General features: G+C 32.6%; 4 protein-coding genes across 5 annotated transcripts; all 4 read right to left on the reverse strand.

Annotated features, from left to right (window-relative positions):
* Positions 1-408: 408 nt before the first annotated feature.
* On the reverse strand, positions 409-14,059 carry LOC144849518 (uncharacterized). Of its 2 annotated transcripts, none has more exons than XM_078706448.1 (20): positions 13,818-14,059; positions 13,175-13,439; positions 12,254-12,409; positions 11,457-11,988; positions 10,824-11,169; positions 9,717-10,692; positions 9,326-9,455; positions 9,121-9,212; positions 8,719-8,982; positions 8,140-8,352; positions 7,771-7,992; positions 7,210-7,401; positions 6,971-7,069; positions 6,712-6,801; positions 6,347-6,461; positions 5,999-6,111; positions 5,656-5,769; positions 5,303-5,448; positions 4,800-4,968; positions 409-4,559 (listed from the first exon to the last, which is right to left on the reverse strand). In XM_078706448.1, exons 2-20 carry the CDS (start codon positions 13,418-13,420, stop codon positions 4,527-4,529), a joined length of 4,248 nt encoding a protein of 1,415 aa, XP_078562574.1. In that variant the 5' UTR covers positions 13,421-13,439; positions 13,818-14,059; the 3' UTR covers positions 409-4,526. The 2 variants fall into 2 exon arrangements, with proteins under 2 accessions (XP_078562574.1, XP_078562572.1); XM_078706446.1 differs by having other exon boundaries at positions 11,454-11,988.
* A 762-nt stretch (positions 14,060-14,821) lies between these two features.
* Positions 14,822-18,586, reverse strand: LOC144850481 (cystine/glutamate transporter-like). The gene is made up of 10 exons (XM_078707762.1): positions 18,130-18,586; positions 17,552-17,677; positions 17,198-17,300; positions 16,952-16,996; positions 16,623-16,746; positions 16,355-16,458; positions 15,969-16,065; positions 15,596-15,745; positions 15,091-15,268; positions 14,822-14,966 (listed from the first exon to the last, which is right to left on the reverse strand). Exons 1-10 carry the CDS (start codon positions 18,584-18,586, stop codon positions 14,902-14,904), a joined length of 1,449 nt encoding a protein of 482 aa, XP_078563888.1. The 3' UTR covers positions 14,822-14,901.
* A 1,048-nt stretch (positions 18,587-19,634) lies between these two features.
* Positions 19,635-21,978, reverse strand: LOC144850890 (cystine/glutamate transporter-like). The gene is made up of 7 exons (XM_078708392.1): positions 21,939-21,978; positions 21,441-21,564; positions 21,173-21,276; positions 20,992-21,088; positions 20,730-20,879; positions 20,044-20,221; positions 19,635-19,918 (listed from the first exon to the last, which is right to left on the reverse strand). The coding sequence occupies exons 1-7, from the start codon at positions 21,965-21,967 to the stop codon at positions 19,854-19,856; spliced, it is 747 nt and encodes a 248-aa protein (XP_078564518.1). The 5' UTR covers positions 21,968-21,978; the 3' UTR covers positions 19,635-19,853.
* Positions 21,979-22,128: 150 nt separating this feature from the next.
* Positions 22,129-23,231, reverse strand: LOC144850482 (cystine/glutamate transporter-like). The gene is made up of 3 exons (XM_078707763.1): positions 22,751-23,231; positions 22,349-22,474; positions 22,129-22,235 (listed from the first exon to the last, which is right to left on the reverse strand). Exons 1-3 carry the CDS (start codon positions 23,229-23,231, stop codon positions 22,129-22,131), a joined length of 714 nt encoding a protein of 237 aa, XP_078563889.1.
* Between the last annotated feature and the right edge of the window lie 67 nt (positions 23,232-23,298).

A 23,298-nucleotide genomic window follows, 5' to 3' on the forward strand; every position in this document is an offset into this window, starting at 1 on the left:
GGTTAAATATCAACACACATAGACCGAACACCAACTTCAACTTATAGTATCTGTACTGTGGCTTAGTGATTTACACTTTACATATTACATGTTCAAATGCCGTCGGATGGATGGATGGATGGATGAGGTGGGTGTGAGAATAAAATGGCAAAAAAAAAGCAACAATACTTTTAGAATTTTTTTTTGTCGATCAATTTTATCAACTTGTTTCTAAGGGATAATAATAAAGTATCATCAAATGAAACATGAGGCGACAAGTTTTAAATGTGTTTTTAAACTTGCTAAGCTATAATAGATCACCAATTCAACCAATTTGGTGCACGTATTGTATTCTATTCTATACAAAGTAAATGCAATGATATCGTCAGCGCATGCGTACACCAATTAAGACTCGTCTTAAACATTAAATAAAATATATTTTCCTTTATTTTAATTGATAAAAATCACAAAGTAGTAATCAATTATTAATGGTAAGTAACAGTTTGCAAACCTAAATTATGACTTATGAATTCGTAATACTACAATATTAGGCAGGCGCGGATCCAGACGGTGGGTGCGTATCTTTCCCGCGCATCACGCGCACGCCCTCTCAACACCACACCCCCTATACTACACTATCAATCAGGATTTAATTTTTACTGTACAGTATAACATTTCGGTAGACTCTATACCCAAAATTTATGTTATAGTAGAGAGGCCAAATACACAAAAGTCCTCTATAAAAAGTTTGGGGGGCATTTTTTGTTAATAGCAGGCAACCATGTTGAATGTATCCTTTGTGGGGTGACAAAAACGATAGGGGTGGATGCCATCTTCAGTTTTGGGTTTTAAGGTCAGTTTATGTGGTCAAGAGGTCAAACAAGGTCAAAATATAGGATTTTTTTTTATTCATGGAAAATCATCTACATCATCAGATCTATCCAAAAAAGTATATTTGAAGATCAACTGATGCTTCATATTATAGTAATTATGTGATAAACATTTTATTTTACACATAAAAACATAGGAAATTAATTATAAAAGTGTCATTTTCTCAAAATGTTGTTTTTACATATTTCTGTAAAGTACACACAGTTTTTTAATAGGCTTTCCCAGTCTGTTGTAAATTTGTCTTTTTTATGTTGTCCACCAGTCATCGTTTTGATTTTTTTGTCGGAAAAAATAGGTCAAGTGTTATATGTATGAAACGCCATATGTGCCAAAAGATTGGTCTTTTACTATAATATTATTAATATTACCTATAATAATGTAATAATATTTAGAATTTTTTTTTGGAAAAATTAGTAATATTACCTATAATAATGTAATAATATTTAGAAATTTGTTTTTAGAAAAATTTCGAAAACAGAGACTCCCTATATGACCTAATGTCGAGATGTTTTTGTTTGGGTCAGAGACCCCCTATAATGTAATTATTTAAACATTTTTTTCATTCTTTTAATGATACAAGTTTTTGTTGAAGTTTGTTGTTTCCAGAAATCTTGAAAGAGAAACCTGGCTGGTATCAAGTCTTTGTTTTCAAAAACCCTAACTATTGGACTTTATCAAGGTTGGAAGGAGTGGTAAATGGGTTCTCCTTCTTGAGGCCTTCGCATCTATGCTATCTTGGCTGACGGTGATAACAGATATAAAACTCCTTCTGCATGACATGGTCAGACTGATCACGAATCACACATAATACACAATATTCTTTCGACCTGACAGATGATAAGGAAGATCTTATATTTAAAGTAACAACTTATTGATGATAAGGAAGATCTTATATTTAAAGTAACAACTTATTGAAAGAAAAAAAACAGTATAGAACTTAAAACTTCATGAGCCACTGAGAAAGCATCGCTCTAAACCTTTGCGGATTTCTATAAGGCAACTGTTTCAATACAGTATATAAAAACAAAAAAACTGACAGAAAATCTGCTGATCAACCATTGGAGTATGATCATAGCCCAATTTCAATATCTTTAACCAAATATGACTTCACATATCTTAATGGATGGCGTTGAAATACCCACAGATGTTCCAGAAGAAAACTTAAAAACATGATGGTCATGCACTATAGGATTCAGTAAACATGGCTGTAAAACATTTGGTGACTAAACAAGTATTTATGCAAGTTACCTAGACATTTCGTCATTTTTTTGTATTTGATCATTACATTGGAAAGGGGTGAATAAAAGCAGTGACACGATTGAAAGGATAGTCCCAATGTACTAATCTGTACTTCCGTATGTGTTTTGGGCCACATTCATCTGTTTGGAGGAGAACAAATATTACAAAGTTTTCAGACATTCTTCTATGTCAATAACAAAGAGCTTGCAATTATACATGAAAGTTGATGTATAATGATATGCACTTTGTAACTCCAATAGCAACCGTACAAAAGTATGGACGATGTCTGGTATAGTGAACAATAAAGTGGTTCTTTAAGAATAATCTAACCAGCTTCGTTTGCCGTTACCCAGATGGCCAGTAGGCATTATATATCAGTGCTTGAAGAAATAACCACCTCAGAGCGTTTACCTCTTTCCATCCCAGAAAAATTCCGAATATTGGCATGGGCCCATGCCGCCCATTACTCCCAACACACAAACCCTCTGTGACCGTTTTTAAATGAAATTTAAGACATTCCAGTAGGCCTTCAATTTCGGTTATTTTGATACTCTAGGACTCATCCTATACATCCCTTGAACACCTTCCAGGAGTGACTAAAAAGGTTTAAATTCTTCCCAGTACAATTCTGGTCTTTTTGACACCACACTATAACCATCAGCCCCAGGCTATCATGAAAATTATATTTATTTCAATTATTAATACCGATAATTAACAGGTCTGTGCTCTATTTGACCTTATGACCTTGAAAATGACCTTTAAACTTGTAAGTTGAAAAATTGATGAACTTGACCATCTACAGCAATATGTCAATAATGATCCAATAATGGTTACATTTCTTTTAATTAGCTTATACGTTGTTGAAAACAGCTTAAACCTCTATTTTACCATATTTGACCTTATAACCTTGAAAATGACCTTTGAACTGAAATTTGAGAGCGGCATCCACCCCTATCTTTTTTGTCATCCCATAAGGGATATATTCCACATGGTTGCCTGCTATTAACAGAAAATGCCCCCCATGATGAAAAAGCTCACATTGGCCGCCCTACTATTATGTGATGAGTAGTCTTGATTTTATATATTATGTATTACTTTTTCGTTTATGCATCGTCTCCGTCTAGATCCGCACCTTTTAGGTACCAATTTATAACCCACCATGAAACAAAGATTGGCCTAATATTAATAATATATACATTTCAATACAATATTCAATACAATATTCAATACAAAATAATTGTATTTCAATATGGCGCCTAAAATTTACAACACACCATTTTGCATTGACAAATTATATTTCTACAAACATTGACGAAGATTTAGGAACCAATAAGTACCCTTCAACTAAAGTAGTTATTTCAATGTGTATTAAACATTTCTGAGTAATGACTAAACAGAAATTACGGATAGTAAAACTGTGAGTGCAGTAATTGTACTATAAAATGGCAGCATATTTGAGATACCACTTGTTTTCAAATGTAACCATACCATTACAAGTTGCAATACAGAATTATTTTGTGAGCAGAAGTATGATTAAACAATCACTATTTTGAAATGTTGAATCTTAACCAACGAGATTATATAAGCTTATTTATTGACGCGAATTTAAGGGTCCGTGTCAAATGTATAATCAAATAAATGAAAAGATAAAAATACAATGATATTAATGTAAACAACTACCAAACTTTACTAAAGTTTTTGATTTGATTTTTGATAAAATAAAGCAAAAAAATTTTAAAACAGAAAGATTTTTCCATAACAAAAAAAACTTAACTCAACTTAACAAAACCATCGTCCAGCTACTAATGTCTTGGGACCTTTTTTAGTACTTAATATGGTCTATCTTTTAAGACTACTGTATTCCAACAGTCAGGACCATCAACCTTTTAAAGACCTCACTATTTTGCTTATTATTATTATATTTTTATGTATTTTACAATTGGTCACAAATGTTTGACCCTTTTGTTGTGTTTTTTATCCACAATTTTTAAGTGAGCAAATTTACTCAAAACACAAGATGTACCTGTACCAAGCCAGAATTACATCAGGCATTCACTTTTTAAATACAGTTAGGAGAAAAATGGCAAAATCAGAACTGTGGTCATGTTACAAGAGTTGTCTAAACAATATAGATTATCTGATAAAACTCCTAGAAAGTAGGAACCCTTTTGCCATTTTTTTCAAGACTGAATACCGTATTAAACATTTGTCATAAAAATTGGTAAAATATAATGAATTATCAATATTATTATTTTATATTTTGTTTTCCTTATTTGACTTAATTGAGATTATTGACCAATATAACATTGAATATCATGGTGTGTTGTATCTTATCTGCCTACAGTTTATCAAAGTAAATATACATTTTTTAAACATAAATTTTACAAACAAGAAATAAGTGACTGACACATTACATTTTATTCTCCAATAGGGAACTTTGTCTGCAAAATCTGAAAGAGAGAATTAATTAATTAGTTATTAATCATTAATTAAATAAATAATTTTACTAGATTATGCAAGGGGGGATCACCACCTATCTGATAGGACAGTGATTAATTCACTATTGGTAATCCTTGGCCACATTGCCTAAAGACATAAAATAAAAAATAAAATCAAAAATGAAACAAATTGAACTTTTAATAAAATGGGCTTTAATTATTATAAATAATTCTTTTTGTTATTTTACTCACTTGCACAAGACGTTTTTGGTAAACATGCTCGGGTTCGTTGCCTTCTCTTTTAGGTACTTTCATGTCATGGCGTCCGATACATATTTCCAATTCAATAATTGTAAATAATTCAACAGGGTCAATGTGTTTTTCATTAATCAAACTAACAAGATACTCCTTATAATGCACTCTAAAGAAAAGGGGAAAAACATCAACAAAACTTAATATCAAAGTGCACTGGGGCTTGTTGATTAACATTCTTGCTTATCTCAGATTTAAAAACTGGTATACCACAGTATGTATCAAAATTGTATTACACGGAGCCTCATCATGGATATATATATGCAAATATTTATATTTTATACCAAGAAAAAAATACAACTGAAAATTGATTTAAAAAATGACTTGTATTGAGATGGTGATGGAATGACATTTATTTAATTGTTCATGCAGGATGTCTTGAATTACATTTTTTTAAGTTTGCTTGCACTATCAATAAAATGCAATATAACATTTACACATACTCGCATAATCCTGCACTTTGGGCTTCGACCTTCTTTCCGCATGCTTCATCTACAAGACCTTCTGGTCCATCTTTCTGTTCCAGCACAGTGCATTTAGCATTTTGTTCACCACCCCTTTTCTCTGTGTCAAATTCTACATCATGATTCTGAAGGATAAGAATAATAATAATAATAATATGAAGGAAATCGTTCTTCTGCTAATGAGCTTTGATCGTGCACTAATGTCAAACATTCACAATATTTTATTAGCGTATTTATTTATTAAAATTTCTGCCATAAACAAAACCACAAATAAATCAGGCCACTAAAGCCAAACCCAATGCTACAGTAGTTTGTAACAATTATGATCATACCTTCAGTAATTGCTGTAGTTTAGGAATATCTTGATCTCTCAGATAAAACAAGCAATCTCTAGGATGATGGGCATGAAATCCTTTCTGCATGCAAGATCTATATATATTACAAGTCTGAAAAAAAAAGCATTACAATTTAATTTATATATATATAAAAGCAAACTACAACAGCAAGAGTTTCTACAACAAAAGCCATAAAAAAAAACCTCAAGATCAATATACTGAATAGTCATCTTTGAGAATAAGTTGATCTTTGCCTTTGGAAAGGTTAAGAATTACATCTCCCCATAGAGCTGTAATGCTCTGCCTACAGTATCTCAAAATAAGCATCAATTTAACTTACCGAAGACATTTCCTGGTTGCAACCACTGCAGAATTGATGTTTACATTGTGTACATGTGAAGTGCATACAGCCACCTCTAGCAAGATCATATCTCATCTTACACTTAGGACAATCTGAATGTTAAATTATTTAATATTTAATGATTATTTCAACAGTATATTGATGATTGCCCATCCAGTCTACTGATAATTGAAAATCTACCGTAATACAGAACAACATAATATCTAAGATTTTTTGCCTTTCATCATATCTATACCTATCAAGATCAGAAAGTGTGAACTGCAAATATGTATAGGCTTATGTAAATTGTATATCATAGGTTTAGCAGAATAATGAAAAGTAAGATACCTATGCCATGTTCCTCTAGATGTCTGGCAAGTCTTGTAGCCTGCATGTCAGGGTCATTGTCTATCTTCCACTGCTTAAATTGTTCACATGTCAGTCCATCATGTTGTTTTTCCCACTTTTAAATTAGAAAAGAGAAAACAAATATTAGCTTATATAGTAAAACTAACCTGGCTTCTGTTTATTTATGCATGCTTTTAGCACCACCAACACAAAGTCTGGCTGATATTAATGTACTTGAACTTCTTTTGAAAGTATAAAACAGGTCACTGGACAACCATAAACACAAGTGATGTAAGGTAATTGTTTTTGTCACTGGGTTTTCAAGATACCAATAAATTAGTGCTAACAGTGTTAGTTAAACTTACCGTTTTTTTACATTTAAAACATGAGAACTTTTTACATTCCGGACACTGCATTTTAAGTCCTTCTCTTTCATTAATAAAACCGTTACGACACTAGAAGAAAACAAATCATAACTTAATGAGGTTTGGACACACAAACAGTACTTTTTCTTCTGTAAATTAATATATTATACATACCATAAAGAAAGGCCTAAATATGTGTACTGTGTGGGCATCCTGGGGCTGGACCAGAGCCACAACACTATTAATTTAATTTACTTACATCTGAACACCATCTGAATCTTTCATCATCCATTAATATTCTGTCTCTTAATTTTCGATGAAGAAGATCATAAACATCCGGCTTGAGTAAACTTCGTAACTGAAAAAGGAATTTTAAACTTTTAAATTTGTCATAATTTACAAAATATTGCAACATTTAAAATATTGAATTTCAAATGTAAGCATGTCAGATTATTTTATTTAATATTATAGAATAAAACACAATTTATGGTAACTTACCATAGGGTCAATTGTTGCAAAATAATTTGCCAGATCAGCTTTCCCCATTTCTTTAAGTTTTGGGAGATCACATGAAGGACATGAAGCATCAATGATATTCTTGTCTTTGATGCAAATTGTAAAGTGTTTACAAAGACATTCTTTACAAACTAAACACTGCTGGTGTTGGGAACAAAATATAGGTTGCCACATCTGAAAAATGCAAATGTTAAGTGTAGGTGAAAGATTAGTTATACGGTAAGTGTGGATTGTAGTGTACTGCTGTAAAGGTGAGTTTGTAGTGAATTTTTAAGGTGGCATAGTACATTTGTAAGTATGGATGTACAGTAAATACAGTTGTACAGTAAATACAGTTGTACAGTAAATACAGTTGTACAGTATTTGTAGTTAGTTTGTAAGTATTAGTAAGTGTAAGTTTTTAGGTGTGGTTGTAAAGTATGATCATAAAAAAGGTTTATAAGTAGGTATTGATTTCTTATTAATAAGTAAACCAAAATCAACATAAATACAAAGATTGGTGAAGTCCAAGAATTCATGAAAGAACTGAAGTAAACTGCATACCCGTGTCATTGGCAAAAAATCGTAACAAATAGAGCATTCTTTTTCAAGAAAGCTCTTAGCTTCTTCTAGAAAAAGTTGATCTTTTACAGCTTGAATAACATCATCAAAATACTCTGGATCCTTTTTAATCTTTTCTTCATTTTCATTTAATAATATCAAAGCATGCTCAGCTCTGATCCAGCCCTTTAGATCATATTCTGCAAACAAACGTCTCAGTTTTCTCTGCAAAAAAAATCAATATATGTTTCAATTTCACTTTCAGTAAATATAATATCTTGATTACTGATCTAATATTTTTTAAATAAAAGTACTTAAACATACTGTAGCACTAGACTTAACAGCAAGCATGAAAATACATTTTCAATTTACCTCTTTATCTTCATTTGGATCACTAAAGAATGTTTCTTTCATGTCAGGATTCTTTTTCCCAAGTCTACTAACAAATGTTCGCATTTCTTCCCTTTGTACTTCCATAATCATTTTATCAACATCTCCTTTGCATCTAATCAGTTCTGCTTGAATTTCATCTCTTTTTAGAGTTTGCCCATTTCTCTCAAGTTCTAATCCTTCTATCTCTTTCATCTGTGTGAAGAAATTATGTAAAATCTATTTATATTTATCTATTTTCTACACATTTTATGTTTTAATGAATCATTCCAGTATAATTCACTTCAAAATCAGGGCGGAAGGGAGATGGTAAATGGAGTTCATTGGGGCAACGCTTTATCTATCCCCTTTCGACTTTCACTTAACTGTTAATAATTACTTTTGCAACCTTAAATTTAATGATGATTATTAACCCTTAATTTTAACCAAATGAAGAATGCAAACATAAAGAGATTTTGAAGTATTTTATATTGGGCACTTTAGGAGAACAAAAGTTTAATACTGAACATGCTTCCCAGTATAAAGAAGTAAATAAAGTAAACAGAAAGACTTAATCCTTACCTCACGATAGAAGTGTCCAACATATTCTTGTTTCACCTTTTCAATGTCTCCAACATGTTTGTGCAAAAGCTCCAAAAGTAGTTCCTCGGACACTTTAGATCCTGGTATAATTGCATTAATTTCATTCGTTATAATGACTGTAACTGTCTCCATAAAATCAGCATGGTTTTCTTCAAGCCAGACGTCAACTGACTTGTCTTCCTGCTCAGCTAATGCCACACTCATTTCAATTGTGTCAAAATCAAAGTTTTTATTCTGTGCTTTCTACATAGAATAAATTATACAAAGATAAATTAATCCTGAAGATAAATTTTAAAGCAAAATGCTATTAAATGAGACATATGAGTTTGCAGCACTTCTGTATTTCTAGATTAAAAACTATAAATTACAATGTGTACTTACTCTGATAGCTGTCACCAACTGTTGGCCCATTTTACGAAGCTCTTCTTGTTTAGTTTTTATTCTCATGTCAGTCAATGTCATAGTATTTAATCCTGGAAATAAATATAATACAAACAAATCAGGTTAAGTTCAGCACTTAATTAAACCATGTTGAGGCCCTCTCCCCAGCAATATATATAAAAATAGCATTTAAACAACAACATACCTGATATTAAAGATACAGGCACCTCAGATTTTGTTTTGGTTCGAGGCATAGTGTGAGATGCAAAGCTAGTCTTCTTATCAGTACCAGATTTTGCTTTAACAACACTTTCAACTTTTAATTCTTGTACCATCTGAAAGCAAATTTTCAATAAATATCAATTTAATGAAATCATTGAGAAAATCTATACTATAAACTGTAACTTACAAATTAATAGTACAGTATAAAGCTCTGTCTACACTATCAAACTTTATGTGAAAAATGTGATGTCCCCATATATGGACACAATGACATCATATCACTACCATATTTGGGCACACTTTTTTTGTCAATCTAGTTTGCTAGAGTAGACAGAGCTTTGCATTGACATCTAGAATATGATTGTTAAACTTACATCATCTCTTGTTATCAATTCTGATTCAGATGTTGACTGTTGAGCAACTCCTGACGGAACACTATCTCCACCTTGAGAAGGCACTCCAACATCTCTATATGTGGTTTTTGAACACATACCACATATGATAGAACTTGTGTCAGTATTCCAGAAGGTACAATACTGACATCCCCATCCAATTCTGTGAGTGTTGTCAGAAGGAATAACTGGTGTTGCCTGTTGAGGTTGATCTACAACTGATGTTTGTTTAGGAGGTTCCACAGTGATATTTCCCTCTCTTGCTGGATTTGGTAAATTCTGTCGTACAGCTGGAACTGGTACGGCAGATAATATTGGTTCTCGATTTGCAACCTGAGGCGGAGTGTAAATTTCTGGAGGATTTATCAAACGTTTGGCATCAGGGCTACCCTCGCTTTGTATTTCAAGTTTTGCCAACTCATCGACTAATTTTCTTGGTTCAGCATTTTCAGATTCTGGTGTCTTTTTTGGTGTCATACTTAGAATATCTTCAACAGGAGGTTTTTTTATGACTGGATGCAGCAAATCAGAAATACTACTTTCTTTGGTTGTGATCTTTAATTCTCTCTTTCCAGGAGTACATGTATCCAAAGCCTTGATACGCTTCTGTAAGCTTTCATTTCTTGACATATGAACATCTCTTTCTTTTTCAAGCACTATGAATTCATCACTCGTCTCATCTAATATCATATCTTGTTTTTCCTGAATTGATTTTATTTTTTCCAAAATTCCAATACTTTTTCTCAATAACTGATGCTTGAGTTCTTCAGTATCCTCTGGTGTCTTTGATGTAGGTGCTTGTCGCTGCAAAGTATATAAATCCTTGTCTGCCTTAGATCTCATCTGCAAGTTGCTTCCTGTAAAAGGATTTGAAGGAGTTACTGGTTCTTCACTTGAAGGTGTTCTGTCTTTTCTTGGTGTTGCAACTGGTCTCTTTCGTTCACTTTCATGTGGTTCACTATTGAAATACAACATATTTTATTTAAATGTTAATTAACTTGCATTTTAAATCAGTTCAACACATTATAATTATAATACATAAGTAATATATACGCCAAAACAAAGCGTAATACTAAAATTTCTACTTACACGAATGTTAAAGTTTCAGGTCGATCTTTGGGTGTATATTGTAGATTCTCAAATGTATGTTCAAAAACTTCAGATGGTGGTCTCTTGACTTTTGCTGCAATCTTTGTCTGGCTGTAGTCATCATAAGATACAAATGATTTTGATTGTGGCTCTACCTTCAAAGGTACTGCAGCTGTCGCCATCTTATCCTTCTCTTTATTTAAAGGCTCGGTTTTGTGAGACTTTCGTTTTGGATGCGAATGCCAGATGCCATCGCATTCTACACAATTTGCATTTTTACAATCTTTGCAGTATATGGCTGCTTTTTTCTCACCACATAAGTTACAATCAATCTCACTCAAGTTTTCTGAAATTAAGTACAATAAATCTTCTTTATTAAGCTCTTGAAAGTTCTAGCAATTTTAAGATAGAATATGTCATCAAATATCTTCCATCCTTTTTGGTAATGTTTTATAGTTATTTATACTATTCATTTACAATCAGAAATTACTATTAGAAGGGAACAAGCACAAATAGGAAATAACACTATTTTGTATTAAAAAAATATATACTGTACAGTCAACTCTTTTAGTTTCCCGTTTTTAGAGAGTTCGATATTGAGACTGTATAACATTCGAGCAAGTTACTTACCACTTCCATCACTGGGAATACTTTCAGCTTTACCTACTTGACCAACAAGTGTAGAGCTAGAGGCATTTGATGGTTCTGGTTTGTGTACAGATTCTGTAACCTGTGCAAGACCATCAATATGAGAGTGAGTAGGTCCTTTCATTTGGGCTGTCATGTGTTCCTTCTGTAGATTTGTTCCATGCTGACTTTGTGCTTGAATGTTACCAGGCAATGTGTTCGGAGCAGAACCATAGATTGAAGAGCCAAAGCTATAGCCACTATCTTGAAATTTTCTTTCATCAACGGACATTGTCGGTCCATATATGTCGGTGTTTACTGATGTCATCCGATTGTCACCATGAAGAACAAGGTAAATTTCATCAGGATAAGGATGAACTTTATTCAAGTATTTCTCAATCTCTACTTTAGCTATCATAAGGTCTGTAACTATCTTTAGAACACGATCTTCATCAGGATGGTTGACTTCATTGGGGAACGATAACCCATCAGCAATAGATAAAGTATATCCAAGCTGATTAAGTATTGTTTTTGATCCCTAAACAAACAAAAAATAATTATAAAAATTATTAATTGTTTGTGCAGTACAAAACTGAACTGTGCCCAAAAAACATCAATAGAAAATATATATAAATAGTAAAATAAAAAATACATAGAATCTGGCAAAAGCATACAAGCTGTGTATTAGTATTACAAAATGTTGTTTTTTACTTTTATATTATGGTAACAACTATACAGCTTGTAGAATGATGGTAATGAAATACAATAATGATTGACAATAGAGTTTTAAAGGTTCAGTTCACCTCAACTACTCCAACTTTTGTTTTGTAAACGCCATTTGAGAAGAAAATAATCTTCCATTTTGGTGGACGGCTTGCTGTAGGCTTCAGTAGATTGCGTCCATATTTTTCCAAAATTCCAACGGCAGTTTTAATCAACTGAAGAGCTTCACTTTCTCTCTAAATGTACAGAAAATGTACAAAGTATTTTCAGGTTTAGAAAATGTGAGACAGAGACTCAAAAGAAAATGTTGAGGCAACAATAATTATTATTAATCAATATCCCCACCAAGCCCTAGGATTTTTATACAGGTTTTTTTTTTCCACAAAAAATTATCATGGTAAAAGGTACTGTAGATATGCTTATTCTATCATTTCCTCTGCATATCTCTAATGGGAAAAGATAAGAGGAACCCCCCCACCTCTTTAAGACTTCCACACACCCTCAACTCCATGCATTTTAAACGTAAAGATCCTAATCACAAAATACGATATTCCATGTACAGATACGACCTGTTGCTTTATCAAAAATATTTATTTAATTTTATTACAAAGGGTTTATAGTACGTATTGTAACATATTTCCTATGCTGTGTCACAGTCTTATCATATAGAGTACAAGGTTCAAATGACAGCAATATACCGGTTTACAATGGCCACATAATTTGAGAACTAAACTTATTCAATGTATATTGTCCCCCTGAAAAATAATTTGTTGTTGAATATGCCATTTTAATGTAACATATTGTTCACTTTACAAAAATAATTTACCTGTAAAAAATAAAATTGTAATTGAAAGTTTAAAAATAACCATTGGTTGTCAGAAAACAGGGTTTTATTAAAAACCAAGTAAGTACAGTTAACCATTAGTATTTTGGGCCAGAAATTATTCAAGTTAACATAATTTTTTTTTTTAAATATATTGATATTACAAATATATCCATACCTTTCCACTAATGTTATTCCTCAGTAGCGACACAACATCAACCACATCATAATGTCCTCGAAACGAACTGTCGCTTACTAAAATTTCATCAACAATTTCCATCTGATCAACAGTCTGATGTCCTCGAAGACTGTTGATAATTTTCATACGTGCATTTTTCGTGTCATCTCCCATACTCGGAGGGCCATAAATGTCCGATGTTATTGATGTAATATAACCAGAAGGCAATCTGCGGAGGTCAGCCATATTTTTTTCTTTTATTCACCTATATAACAAGTAGAATCCAATTTGCGATTAATGTAAATCTCTTCTATTCTATTGACAATTTCTGTAATCCTAATCACCATAATGTACACACATACATGTAGAGTCGACCTTATTATGAAATAGCTGACGGGTTAAAATAATATTACATCCATATTATGTATCTACTTTCTACTTGGCCTACTTGTACTGATTGATACTAATATTAATAATAATAAGGCTATCGTTTTAATACATTTGTTTTGGCTTATATAAATATATATATTTTATAATTTATTCATTCCAGTAGCCTACCTTATTTGTGCTTATTGTAATTAGAACAAGGAGGCTAACAAGCCGACCAGAATATATATAGAATAAGAAAAATATTCCTACGTACCTTCCTGTTTTTCACCACCCACTACGACTCGACTACTCCCCCGCGACAATTCGTTCTTTTCCGGTTCTCTTCTACTCTGCTGTTAGCTGGGACCAATCTAGGTAGGCCTACCTTTAGTTTAGTTAAATTTAAAGGTTTTTAGAGAAGGAACTAATGTTTTCGTAACATCATCATTAGTAATAATCATACTGGATACTATAAGTATTATCTACGACTCCTAAAACACTAAAATTAGACCTGGCTTTTCTGACGGGAATTTCCCCCAGATATTGAGAATTGCGTCACACCACAGCGCCCTCAAATTAAACAAGGAATGTCAATTATTGATTGGAAGCCTGTGGTCAGGTGGTTTGACTATTTCATAACACTCAAAATAGAAAATGACTGTACTTTTTTTAATGAAGTCTTCTTTAACAATTTTATTATTATTTAAAAGACTTTGTGTAATAATTGTTCGTTTTGATTGATTTGTTTACCTATTTTTCAGTTTTTTTATTTTTTTTTTTATTTTTTTTGTGAAAAGGTTTCAGAAAAACAGAATTTTGAGGACAGAAGATCTTCTCGGTAAACAAAATGATAATATAGGAAGGACTTAAATTAATTAATTTTATTAAATCGAAATATGATATAGAAAAATGTATTCAGAAAAAAATGCTACTCTGGAAACATTTGAAAACAAAAGGAAAATTTAAATTGTTTATTTGCTTTACAGATACTACAATGTGAACATTTATTTTTTTTTTCAATGGTAGCTGGCTTTTTTTTCTTTGATGGTTTATGTCTGTTGTTACCTTTTTGTACTGTATTATGAAAGTTAAAAGTTATAAATAAACAAAAACATTTTTTAATGATTCAATACGGTAATCAATTTACATTCCTTTTATTTACATATATTTTAAAAAAAAACTTAATCTTTATTACATTTTTTAATCAATCACAAATTAGTCATGTATTTAAATCTTTAGAATAAGTTAATAAATTTACAAGATATTGATAAAAGGCTATTTTTTGTCAATGGCCTTGCCAATAGGCCTATTATATAATAATGTAAATCATAATATCCTTCCTTTAACTTATTACTTCCTTAGTCTTCTTTCTTCTCGCCCTCAACCACCAACATTAACTTTTGACAAAATAAAGTGAAATTATCTGATAAAGACAAAAACATCAGATTATTAAACAAACATATTATTCCTTCTGCTTTCAAAATATTGTATAATTTAAATGCATTTTTGTAACAATCGTAGGCCTACATCTATTTTTAAATCCTTACCCATCCCATCTTCAAACCAGACTGGTTTTTCCGTCCACCGCACACCTATGAAATAAAGTGGAATACCCGCAACAGTAATAGCTAGTCCAATCCCACAATCCTTTGGTGCAGAGTAAAGCGATACAGCAACGACAAACAACGCAAAGCAGGTGAATATGATTGGCACTGCTAAGTTCACCTGTTAACAGAAAGACATTGGTTGGGAAATATGTTAGAAAATTCTAAAAAGGTAAAAGATTGAAAATAAAAGTAGAAAAAAACATTTCCATTGTCCTTTCAAACTGCTCTTTCAAGTTCACTCATAGGCGGATTCAAGAGGGGAGGGGTAATATTTGAAAGAAGAACAGGAACATTGGGTTAAGTTAAGTACTTGATTTCACAATGTTTAGACCCTCAGATCAGTCACTGTCAATATTGGGTACGACTCATTATCTACCACTGACACTAACATAGATACACAATAAGTTGGTATGATTCTAAATTAATTTTTTAAATAATAGCCAACCTTAAATGGACGCTCCCAGTCTGGATATTTCATTCTGAAGTACGGAATACTTGCAGTAGTGAGGCCGATAAACAACCAAAATGTAAAGCTCATGTAATTTATAAGACTATACACATTGTCACTAACAAGTAGAAGTAACGTCAGAGGAAGCTGAAAGAAAAAAAACAAATCCGAAATAACTTGGCATGTGGAAGTGTAATCTCTAATTTACCCTTTTCATTTATTATGTCTTTTTATCATTCATTCATTGTTTCTATTTAATTAGCGAGAAAGGATGAAATGGTGTACATTTTTAGAATTTAAAACATTTAAACTTTTTCAAGTTCCATTCCAATGTGTCGATAATTACTGCGCATGATTTTAAACTAATTACCATAATGACTGCAGACGGCATTGGTGTTTTGAAGTTGATGTGAATCATCGATAAAAGTTTAGGTAATTGACCCTCACGTGACGCTGCAAAGTTCATTCTAAGAGAAGAAATAAAAATACGAGAGTAGTAGTACTAATGGATTGTGTATAAAGGTACAGAATCAATGTTTTAACTTTCGAATATCAACATAGAAAACTGAAGAAAACATCTGCGAATGGCCAGTACTACACATTACATACGTAGTATCTGTAATTCGCCAATTCAGAAGTCAGCTGACCTTTGACTAATGGGATTACTGGATTGGTAACCGATAATTATTTACAATTTATTAATCCATATCTGAATTTGCCAACAATGTTATCGAAATAAAAGTTGGATTGACTTACCTTGATGAACTCAAAACTCCGCCATTGATTGCACCTATACACGAACCTGCTACCACAATTGATAATATCCAGGCCCAGTCTCCAAACACCTTCTGACCAAAACTCTATAAAGAAACATACTAAACGATAATGATGATTATAAATCTGTAAAATTATGATTAATGGTGGTCTGATGAGAAGGATGGCAGAGGTTATTGCGTCAAGAAGGAACATAAAGAAAGAAAAGAAAAAGAAAGTGATGCAAAGAACAAAGCAATACGGTACTTACCAATGCAACAGCGTCAGAAGCAAGAATCTCAGCTGGTGATAGAACAGTGAAATATGCAATATTTGCCATGATGTATACACTGGTAATCACTGTCATGGCGATGACTGTTGAAACAGGTATAGTCCTGCAAATTAATATATATTATTGATAAGAATTAGTACATCCAAATACCATAACTTATATTTAAAATGTTCATTCTTTGCCTAATAATATTATAAGATTTGATTCAAATTTAAGATGAGCTGTTGTTTCCTGAAAATCATAATGGCTTGCCTCACTTTTCGGTTGTTTTATGTTCAGTCATAATGTAAAATAAAATAAAATAATACCGTGATGGGTTGATTACTTCTTCAGTTATAGAAGCTGCAATGTGCCTAAAACAAAACGTACAAATGATTATTGTGTAAATACAATAAATGACATATTATTTTTCCAACCTTGTTTCTAAGTTGGGGATGGCATCCCATCGTTATTCTGAATTTTGAAAATTACAATGGAACAATACTGTAGGTTAAGTCACCTCCTTCAACCCTATTTCAAATTCCTGAATTCCATATTATTATTCTACCACTTACCAACCAGAGAATGCAAAAAGTCCAGAATAAAATGCAAGCGACAGCTCAATCCATTTAAACTCTTCGTTTCCTTTGAAGGCGTCTTTAAAATTATCTGTATTACCTGCAAACAAAAAATATCAGCTACTTGATAATGGTTGGTTCTCACTAGATATTTGACCAATCACAAGCGATTGATTAATCGCAGTGTCGCTTGTCATTGGTCAACACGCTTGCGTTGTGTTTATGTCCTTGCGTTGCGTCCTAGTGGGAACCAAGCTTTATGGAAACAATTTCGCCTCCTTACAAGTTTTTCTTTTACAAGCTCCTCACCTTGTCTCATTTATGCAGCATAAGATAACTGATACTTCTTACCTTGGATAAGTAGCACGATACCGGCTACGACAATCACGATCAAACCAGCCAGTTTAACGATTGTGAAAAATACATTCAAACGAGAAGTTAATGGAACGCTGACACAGTTGATTAAGAAAACCACACCTGTAACAATAGTCATAGTATCTTTATTTGTCCATTAAAAAGAATTGCCATATCATAATATATATACATAAAACAGTAAAAATAAACAGAAATTGCACCAACACAGATAAGCACTACGATACACAACACAATTTTCTGATAAAAGTAGCTAAAAGATTAAAACAAGCAAGACTATTGATCAAACAGCTCCTCGATTTGGGACATCCTAGGATCTAGTTACGTCATGTAATTCATTGTGCGCATGCGGGAACATTGTGACGCGCTATTCCACTAGATTAGGCGAATTCTAGGAGACGACCAACGATAATACCTAGTAAGTCCTAGATTGTCAGAAATCGAAAGCTCTCTGTTATTAGGGTCTTGCTTGGTTGAATTTAAACATTACGAATTAATCAATTAATTAAATTTAATTAATTAAATAAAGAATTTATAAAATATTTTATCATACTTACAAAGAATCGTGGCAGCAAGAAGACGAACAGCGGATAATGAAACATTACAATCAGGATAGAAAGGCGTTATGATATACGTAGCCGATGTTATAGCAAGAACTGCCCATGAGGCAGGTCTGACAACAACAATAGTGGTCCACACTCTTAGAAAAGCTGCCATAGGCCCAAACGATTCCAAAAGAAAAATAAAATCACCACCAGTTTTGGAGAATGTTGTGCCTAATTCTCCATAACTGAGAGCACCTAACGTTGAAATTAAACCACACACCACCCATATTACCATGGATAATCCAACCGTATGTGTATATTCTAAAATTCCTTTTGGAGATATGAAAATACCAGATCCAATTACCGTTCCGATAATTAACGATGAAAATGGAATTATTCTGATTTGACGGACAAGAGCCACGCCTTCTCTATCACTTGTGCTTGACGTTGTCGAATTACCACCTGACATTTTGGATCCAGTCTTCTCTTTGTACAATGTCTTTCTGATTGAGCTTAAAGGTTTCTTGTTTGTTTTTGTGTTTTATATACTAGGCTTGTACTGTTTTTATGGTATGAGTTCAAAGGCTACATACCATTCTGCATTGTCCACCATTGTTTGAACGGACGTGTATTATCATCAATTACCTTTTTATCGTACCAGTATCGCATTGAATCACTCTGGACTAGGATATGTTTCCTTAATCAAAGAACGTACAAATATGCGTCTTTATGCTATAAAGAAGTATTGTTCATTATAGATTTACATGCTCCTCCATTCGAGAAGAACTCTAATTCGCAGGCTGCTGTCAGAATAAATGCTTTTTTTAGCATCCGATTCTAAAAATCTGGCATACTTTGATCAAATTTGGCATCCCGGCCCCTTACACTAAATCTGGCATCCAAACAGTGAATTTGGATGTGGTTTTTAAACAGGAAACGTTTGTGATAAAATACCAATGTTTCAAATATTTAGGCATCAAAAACAGCATCTTTTAGAAAAATCTTTTTCTTTAAAATATTTTGAATAAAGTTTTTTCTGCTTGTTAAGTTTATGGTGACTGTAAATGGCAAATATGGCGCCACCTAGCGATCTAGCTTCCGAAGCCTCCGTTTCCTGCGTTTGGCCATAATTTTTTTTTATTCCAGAGCGAAGTGCTTTAGTATTTATTATGGCATGCGTTTATTAACGTCGAAGAGCACGTGTACTTGCTGTTAATACTGACTATCAAGTCCGTCATACCAAGTCAATCTAACAACAGGACACTGAGCTCACCTTGCCACTATAAGTCCTTTGATCTTATGTCTGGCTGCGACAAATACCAACCGTACTAACTACATCTGTAAAGGTGCGTAGCCACAGATAAACCCTTTTATCTCCGGAGCTCAGCATCAGTTGTTTGACTGCCTTGTATGCTAGTACTAGACAAAATGTCGACATGAAAGAGCTAGTAGAATAATGATAGACCATAATGTGCACACATATTTATCTTTTTACTAGTATTAAGTCAAAACTCCACATGGAACCCAGAATAGTAAGCTAACTAGTGTTAAAAACTTGTATTACATTATTTGATCAATCAAATTCCTACACCTTGAATTTACTTGAATAATAGGTAAAGGGACTACGAACATTTTTTTTCTTAATCAATAGGCTGGAATAGTGTCAATAATAGCTAATGTGATTGTAAATCATCATTATAATAATATATTCGTATATAATATAAATATAACTTCCTTTAGTCTTCTTTCTTTTCGGCCTCAACCACCAACATTAACTTTTGACAAAATAAAGTGACATTATCTGATAAAAACAAAAAAACATACAAATTATTAAACAATTAATGATGATTTCAAATTATTTGATATAATTTAAAATGTTTTTTTTTATAACCATGATATTACCGTCATCTATTTTTAAATCCTTACCCATCCCATCTTCAAACCAGACTGGTTTTTCCGTCCACCGCACACCTATGAAATAAAGTGGAATACCGGCAACAGTAATAGCTAGTCCAATCCCACAATCCTTTGGTGCAGAGTAAAGAGATATAGCAACGACAAACAACGCAAAGCACGTGAATATGATTGGCACTGCTAAGTTCACCTGTAATAAGATAAGATAAGATAACATAATACAATTTATAAAGCGCACATATCCACAAAGTGCTCAAGGCGCTTGTGAAAACCATGAAAAATACTAACTAACAGCAAAAAAATGTGAAACTGGAATAAGAAGGCAAAATGATAGACAATTTCAATTTTTTTTTGCCACAATATTATAACATACTGGATATACACAATAAAAATACAATGAAGTAGTTATGTGGGTGGGGGGAGTCTTATAAGTCAGAAATACTTTAAGTTTGACCCACCCCAAGATATAACATTAAATACGAAAAATAAAAGTAGACAAAAACGCTTCAAAATACCCTTATATGCTCTTTCAAGTTCATTAATAGGTGAATTCAAAAGGTGGAGGTGCAAAATAAGAATAGATGGTGATGTTGTTGAGGTGAAGTTCAGTACTTCATTTCACAATGTTTGGATCCGCCACTGTCACTAACAAGATACCTATATATTTTTTTAATTAATTAAAAAAAATAATAGCCAACCTTAAATGGACGCTTCCAGTCTGGATATTTCATTCTGAAGTACGGAATACTTGCAGTAGTGAGGCCGATAAACAGCCAAAATGTAAAACTCATGTAATTTATAAGACTATACACATTGTTGCTAACAAGTAGAAGTAAAGTTAGCGGAAGCTGAAATTAGAAAGAAAATCAATCCAAAATAACTTAGCCTCTGTAAGTGCAAGTAGAAAAGTTAATCTATAATTCATTATTTTTGTGTAGAAAGAGGATGGAGTACTGTTACCATAATGACTGCAGACGGCATTGGTGTTTTGAAGTTGATGTGAATCATCGATAAAAGTTTAGGTAATTGACCCTCACGTGACGCTGCAAAGTTTATTCTAAAATGAGACACAATACGTGAATAAAAACAAAATAAAAAATATCCGAGTTTTCTAACAATTTAGTACCCAATAGTACATTACCTTGATGAACTCAAAACTCCGCCATTAATTGCACCTATACACGAACCTGCTACCACAATTGATAATATCCAGGCCCAGTCTCCAAACACCTTCTGACCAAAACTCTATGAAGAAACATACTAAACGATAATGATGATTATAAATCTGTAAAATTATGATTAATGGTGGTCTGATGAGAAGGATGGCAGAGGTTATTGCGTCAAGAAGGAACATAAAGAAAGAAAAGAAAAATAAAGTGATGCAAAGAACAAAACAATACGGTACTTACCAATGCAACAGCGTCAGAAGCAAGAATCTCAGCTGGTGATAGAACAGTGAAATATGCAATATTTGCCATGATGTATACACTAGTAATCACTGTCATAGCGATTATTATTGATACAGGAATTGTCCTACAATATAAAATATTTTATTGATCATCCAGATACAATTTTTAAAAAAAATTAATCTACAGTAGTATGTATACAAGTCCATTCTTTGCCTAATATATAATGCTGATATTATAGTAGTTGCAATTTGCAACCGAAATGGGGTTGCACACACGTATACATATTATGTCGTCTTCTTTATTCTATAGAAACTTTCTTATGTTATTGTTTTAATCTAGGAAAGCTTCATTCAATTCTGAAAATGAACTAATAGAGTTCAAAATATTGAATAATAATTGCCTGCCTCAATTTTTCGGTTGTTTTATGTTCAGTTATAATGTTTGGAATTTCTCAGTAAGGAATTTTGTAACAAAACATTTTAAAACACAACGTTATACCTTGAAGGGTTAATTACTTCTTCTGTCATAGAAGCTGCAATGTGCCTAAAACAAAAATGTACAAATAATTATTATGATTATAAAAACAATAATTACATACATTACATTTCACAGTAACAACTTAAATTAAAACGATTTGCTTTTTTCCAGCTTTACTTTTCTTTATGTCTAAGCTAGGGATGACACCCACTTACCAACCAGAAAATGCAAAAAATCCAGAATAAAATGCAAGCGACAGCTCAATCCATTTAAACTCTTCGTTTCCTTTAAATGGGTCTTTAAAATTTTCTGTATTACCTGCAAAAAGAAATATTACTTGATTAATGATAATGGAAGCAATTTCGCCTCCTCACATTTGTTGTTTTTTTCTCTATATTTTGCACCATAAAATTAACAATAATAATATTTACCTTGGATAAGTAGCACGATACCGGCTATGACAATCACAATCAAACCAGACAGTTTAACGATTGTAAAAAACACATTCAAACGAGACGATGTTGGAACACTGACGCAGTTCACTAAGAAAATTACACCTAAAAAAGCAAGACTATTGATAAATGTTTACTAAATAACTTATAATTAATTAACTAATAATTTATTGTGCACTCGATCCTAAAAAAAAAACCAGTTTTGGCGAATTCTAGGAGACGACCAATGACACAATAATATGCCCAGTTGTTAGGTCCCGGTCGTCGCAAATCAAAGCTCCCTTAAATACATTTTAACATTACGTTTTGTCAATATTAATGGTAATGGCAACAATCATATAGCAGGGATTTTTAATTAAAATATTTTATCATCATACTTACAAAGAATTGTGGCAGCCAGAAGACGAACAGCTAATAATGAAACATTACAATTAGGATAGAAAGGCGTTATTAAATAAGTAGCCGATGTTATAGCAAGAACCGCCCACGAGGCAGGCCTAACAACAATAATGGCGGTCCACATTCTTAAAAACGCAGCCATAGGCCCAAACGATTCCAAAAGGAAAATGAAATCCCCGCCAGTTTTGGAGAATGTTGTGCCCAGTTCTCCATAACTGAGAGCACCTAACGTTGAAATTAAACCACATACCACCCATATTATCATGGATAATCCAACCGTATGTGTATATTCTAAAATTCCTTTTGGAGAAATGAAAATACCAGATCCAATCACCGTTCCGATAATTAACGATGAAAATGGAATTATTGAGAGTTGACGAACAAGAGCAACGCCTTCTCTATCACTTGTGCTTGACGTTGTCGAATTACAACCTGACATTTTCTGCTTGTACAATGTCTCCATGATTGAGAAAAATAGTTTAAATGTGTCTTCTTTTGTTTTATATACTAGCCCGTATATGCCATCACCG

The sequence above is a fragment of the Antedon bifida genome, chromosome 8, assembly GCF_963402885.1.
Source record: "Antedon bifida chromosome 8, ecAntBifi1.1, whole genome shotgun sequence".
NCBI classification, from domain to species: Eukaryota; Metazoa; Echinodermata; class Crinoidea; order Comatulida; family Antedonidae; genus Antedon; species Antedon bifida.